The 5,212-nt window shown below is 48.8% G+C and overlaps 2 protein-coding genes across 2 annotated transcripts; both read right to left on the bottom strand.

The window, feature by feature from the left end:
- Window positions 1–1,589: 1,589 nt before the first annotated feature.
- LOC143861501 (uncharacterized) lies at window positions 1,590–3,256 on the bottom strand. Its single transcript, XM_077372421.1, has 3 exons — window positions 2,493–3,256; window positions 2,277–2,409; window positions 1,590–2,021 (listed from the first exon to the last, which is right to left on the bottom strand). Exons 1-3 carry the CDS (start codon window positions 3,254–3,256, stop codon window positions 1,590–1,592), a joined length of 1,329 nt encoding a protein of 442 aa, XP_077228536.1.
- Window positions 3,257–3,730: 474 nt separating this feature from the next.
- LOC143861500 (uncharacterized) lies at window positions 3,731–4,180 on the bottom strand. The gene has a single exon (XM_077372420.1). It carries the CDS (start codon window positions 4,178–4,180, stop codon window positions 3,731–3,733), a length of 450 nt encoding a protein of 149 aa, XP_077228535.1.
- Between the last annotated feature and the right edge of the window lie 1,032 nt (window positions 4,181–5,212).

Below are 5,212 nucleotides of genomic sequence, written 5' to 3'. Positions count from 1 at the left end.
TCTCGCCCCCTTGGAGTTGGTGGGAAGGGCCCTAAGATATCCATTCCCCAAACAGCAAAAGGAAGAGGGCTGATTATGGGGGCCATTGGAACGGCTGGTTGGTGACTGGCAGACGAGAACTTCTGACACCTCTCGCATTTCTTCACCAGATTCAGAGCGTCTTGCCTCATGGTCGGCCAATATAGGCCCCTAAGTAATACCTTGATGGCGAGAGCTTTGCCTCCTAGATGCTCTCCGCAGATCCCATCATGCGTCTCCTGTAGCGTGTACGCAACATCGTTTGGTCGGAGACATTTTAGGTACGGGAGGGTGTATGAACTTTTGTATAGATTTTCCCCGTCGAGTGAAAATATGGCCGATCTCTTAATCACTTGACGTGCTTTCTTTTTCTCTTCGGGGAGTTTGCCACTGCGCAGGTAATTGATGATATCGTCCATCCAGCATGGTTCGTGATCCACTTGCATTACCTCGACGACTTCGCTTTCAATGCTGGATTTTTTCAAGAATTCCATATATATGTTTCCCAAAGCCGTATACCCGAAGGCCGCAAGTTTGGAGAGTATGTTTGCTTTTCCATTTTCCGTTCTTGGGACGCGCATTACCTCCAAGCTTGTAAACTTGTCGGCGAGCTGGCGAACTTGCGCCAGGTATTTGCGCATGCGGTCGTCGCGCGCCTCGTATGTCCCCTGTACCTACTTAACGACCAATTGAGAGTCGCTATACACTTTCAATCTTCGAGCCCGGGTTTGGATTGCCAACTTCATTCCGGCCAGGAGAGCCTCGTACTCCGCCTCATTGTTTGACGCCTGAAACCCAAACCTTACGGCGTAGTCCATGACGAAGTTCTCGGGTCCTATGAGGATTAGTCCTGCTCCTCATCCTAGGTAGTTCGAGGATCCATCCACGTGTAATTCCCAGAGCAGCTCTTCCTCGAATTCGTCTTTTTTCCTCGGCTCTTCCAATCCCATTGGTCTCTCCGGGTTGGGGTGTGGCATTCGCATCCGAGGACAGTATAGTTCCTCCGAGGTTATACCCCTCGAGTGTATCAGCTTCTTTACCACCCAGAGGTTGATTGGTGGTCGCATCACTTTGCCCCCCGGGTGTTTTGTCGACTTTTTCACCCGGATGTTGATTCCTTTTGGCTTCAGCAGGCACAGTGCATTCAACAATGAAATCGGCCAAGACTTGGGCCTTTATCGCTGGTCGGGGCAGATACCGGATATCGAATTCATTGAGTTCTACCGTCCATCTTACTAGTCGCCCTGAGGTGTCCAGGCGAAGGAGAATCTGCCTCAGTGGTTGGTCAGTCATAACTTTGATGGTGTGTGCCTGGAAATACGGTATGAGCTTTCTGACAGCCATTACAAGAGCGTAAGACAACTTCTCCGTCTTTTGATATCTAGTCTCAGCCTCATGTAAAACTTTGCTGACATGGTAGATCGGTTTTTGTAGGTTCTGATCTTCTCTGACCAGAACGGCCGCCAGCGCTACCGAACTCGTCGATAGGTACAACATCAGCTCTTCCCCAGGTTCAGGTTTGCTCATTAGGGTGGTGCGGCTAGGTATAGGTTCAGTTCCTCAAACGCCCTTTAACATTCCGGAGTCCAAGGGGCCGTCTTAATCCCCTTGATCGCGCTGAAGAATGGTAGGCACCTTTCCGCTGATTTAGAGATGAAGCGTCCCAGCGTAGCTACCATCGCGGTAAGTTTTTGAATTTCCCTTATGGTAGTTGGCGGATTTAGATCCACCACTGCCTGATTTTTCTCCGAATTCGCCTCTATCCCTCTCTGGCTGACCATGAATCCAAGAAATTTTCCCGCGGCGACGCAAAAAGTGCATTTAGAAGGATTAAGCTTCATGTTGTGTTTTCTCAAGACCTGAAATGTTTCTTCCAAATCGGATATGTGACCGGAAGATTCCTTGCTCTTCACTAGCATATCGTCTACGTACAGCTCCATGTTGCGTCCGATTTGTTCTTTAAAAATCTTGTTCACCAGTCTCTGATATGTTGCCCCGGCATTCTGCAGGCTGAAAAGGCATTACACGGTAGCAGTATATCCCCTAGTCGATTACAAACGAAGTCTTGGGGATATCTCTTCGTACATATGAATCTAGTTGTATCCAAAAAATGCGTCCATAAAACTTAGGAGCTTGTGCCCCGCGCTGGCATCTATCAGTTGATCGATCTTGAGTAGCGGATAGCTGTCCTTGGGACAGGCTTTGTTCAGATTGGTGAAATCTATGCAAATTCTCCATTTTTCGTTGGTTTTCTTTACCATGACCTCATTGGCTAGCCAGTCGGGGTACTTGATCTCTTGTATGAAATCAGCCCTTAGGAGTTTTTCCACTTCCTCCCTAACCGCTTGTTGTCTCTCTGGGTTGAAATGCCTTCTTTTTCGCTTTACCGGCCTGCAAGTGGGGTCAACGCTGAGCTTGTGTACAATAACCTCGGGATCTATCCCGGGCATATCAGCGGGCGTCCAAGCGAATACGTCAGCATTTTTTGCAGGAACCGGACTAGTTCTTCGCGGGAATCGCTGTTCAATGTTGACCCTATCTTGACCAGTTTCTCTTGATCATCTTCATACAACGGGACCGGAACCAAGTCTTTGGCCGGTTGGTTTATCGTAGTCCGGGTTTCATCTCTTAAATCCTGCAGTTCGATCGGTAATGCCTCCGATGCATTTTTCCTTAGCGCGGTCACATAACATTCCCTCGACTGCGGTTGGTCCCATTTCACTTCACCTACGCCGTTGGGTGTTATGAATTTCATTTTCTGATGGTAGGCTGAGGCAATGGCACGGAGAAGGTTCTGTCCAGGTCTTCCTAAGATAGCGTTGTAGGCCGAAGTGGCCCTCACTACCAAGAAATTAACCATCACGAAGGCCTGGTGGGGAGGTACCCCGACCAAGACGGGGAGTTCGATCTGTCCCTCGACCTTGACTATCTCCCCAGAGAATCCGAACAAATCTGAGTTTGCCGGTTTTAAGCGTTCATCCCCGATCATCATTTGTTTGAAGCCGCGGTAATAGAGGATATCCACCGAACTCCCATTATCCACCATGATTTTCTTCAATTCCCAATTAGCAATGACCATGGTTATGACCAAGGCGTCATCATGGGGGAGTATCAAGTTGTCCAAATTTGCATCCGAGAATGAGATCTCATTCTCTACTTTCAATTTTTTGTGGCTGGTATGGACCGCGTTGATCTGCCGGGCGTAGGCTTTGCGGGCGACCGATGAGGTTCCTCCCATTGCCGGGCCACCCATAATGGTACTTATGACTCCAGTAGGTTGTGATAGTTGTGGTTCTGACCGCGGGCTGAGAGGAATGGGAGATTCATGACGGGCTAGAGGTGACCTTGGTCGTTGGGGGCTCTTTCTACTCTGAGGGCTTCTCTCTTGACGCTCTCTTCTGTCACCACCACGCTCAACATATTTCTTGAGATATCCCCTTTGAATCAGTAGTTCAATCTCTTCCTTAATATGCCTGCACTCATTGGTGTCATGCCTATGGTCTTTGTGGAACCAACAATACTTAGATTTATCCCGCTTGTTACCTTTTGTCAGTATTTTGTCTGGCCATCTAAGAAAATCTTCTTCTTTGACTGCGGCCAGTATGCGGGTCCTGGATGTATTGAGGGGCGTAAAATTTCGTTCCCTTCTTTCCGGGCTTCTCTCTCTTCTCAAGGGCTTGTCGTCCCTATGTTTCGTAGGGTTCTTTTCCTCTTATGGAATTTTTCTCCTCCCTGTGTCCAGGGCTGCCAGTGTTTCATCTATGGAGATGTACGCTTCCGCCCCCACCATGAGATCTGCCAAAGAGTGTGGATTCCTGCAAGCTACAGTTCGGCGGAACTCGATTGACTTTGCACCCGCAAGGAGTGCATTTGTAGCAGCAGAAGGGTCTAAGTTCGGGACTTGCAGGGCTTCTCTGTTGAATCGGCTTACAAATGCTTTTAGGCTTTCACCATCTTCTTGTCTTAGAGCCATTAGTGACGTCGCGGTTTTGCGCGGCCTTCGACTGCTCATGAAGTGCCTAACCAGGTCGTCAGCGAATTCTTCGAAACTATCTATAGAGTTTGGTTTAAGCCATGAGTACCAATCTCTCGCGGCTTTCGTCAAGCTGGTTGGAAATGCCCTACAGAGGAATCCGTCAGAAGCTCCGTGCAAGAGCATCATGGTTCTGAATGTTTCCAAATGGTCTACCGGATTCGTGGTCTCATCGTACTGTTAGACCGGAGGCATTTTGAACCATTTTGGTGCTGGTGCGTTTAACACGTTAATTGTGAAGGATGTCCGCTGGAGAATGGCTTCATAGAGGACTGATGGTGGTCCTTAGCCAGTTCCTCGATTCGGTAGTCAATTTCTTCAAACCTTCACAACACAGGATCAGTTCTTTTTTCTGCTCGACTACATGGTCTGGCTTTTCTTTCTATGTTAGGGCTTGCTGCTGAATCTGAGAGGCTCTCCGGACTCCTCCTGTGAGACCGGATCTCTCCCGCTCTGCGTGACCGGCCTGGGGTCGGTGCCGCTGCCCCGATCAAGACCGATATCGTCGATGAGGCTCTGTCTGTGCATGCCTTGTTCTAGAGTGATGGTCCCGTCTCGAGTGAGAGTGATGAGTCTGATCACGACGGGGCGGCGCGGGCTCTTCCACCGGTGGATTCATCCTTACTTCTGGGGGTTGAGCGACCTCAAGGGGAAGGCCTTGAGGGACCTGCTGAACTAAGTTCTTGTATTGATCGACCAGTGTCGTCATTTGTTGGAAAATAATCTAATTTGTTCGGGCGTGTAGACACCCCATTTTGACCGAACCCTAATAAGCCCGGTCAGGACAGGAGCCCTGTCAAACTAGTGTTTTAATATCCCAAATTTGTTCCCAAGCTAGGTTAGGGTCCCACTAAAGTTTTCGTAAAATTTTGTCAGAATCCGAGCACGTTTGCCCAGCAAACGAGCCGAGGTAATTGTCGTGGTGCAAGTTTATAAGGGTGGCGATTTAGCCAGAAATAGGGGTGCGCAGGAGCCTAGAAAACCAGTTCAATTTTTTCGTAATGGGTTGTCCAGGGAGATACGGGGGGGTATACGGATTAATGTGTACCAAAATTAGTTAGGGAGAATCTTTGGAAGCTTCCTAGGTGGTTAGGTTTCCTTTAATCCCAGCCCTTAAACAAAAAGCTGATTTAAAGGGCTAGGATCAAAGGGAGGAGAAGA

The sequence above is a fragment of the Tasmannia lanceolata genome, unplaced genomic scaffold, assembly GCF_043159265.1.
Source record: "Tasmannia lanceolata isolate RefF3 unplaced genomic scaffold, GAP_Taslan_0.1 ptg000037l, whole genome shotgun sequence".
Lineage (NCBI taxonomy): Eukaryota > Viridiplantae > Streptophyta > Magnoliopsida > Canellales > Winteraceae > Tasmannia > Tasmannia lanceolata.
The sequence above is the reverse complement of the archived record's forward strand: the minus strand, read 5'-3'. Positions and strand labels throughout refer to the sequence as shown.

Coding starts and splice junctions, on each gene's coding strand:
- LOC143861500 (XM_077372420.1), bottom strand. CDS start 4,180: ATGATGCTCTTGCACGGAGCTTCTGACGGATTCCTCTGTAGGGCATTT.
- LOC143861501 (XM_077372421.1), bottom strand. CDS start 3,256: ATGGGAGGAACCTCATCGGTCGCCCGCAAAGCCTACGCCCGGCAGATC. Junction 2,410..2,492: donor TTCCTGCAAAAAATGCTGAC/GTATTCGCTTGG, acceptor CCCCACTTGCAG/GCCGGTAAAGCGAAAAAGAA. Junction 2,022..2,276: donor GGCTAGCCAATGAGGTCATG/GTAAAGAAAACC, acceptor TTCAGCCTGCAG/AATGCCGGGGCAACATATCA.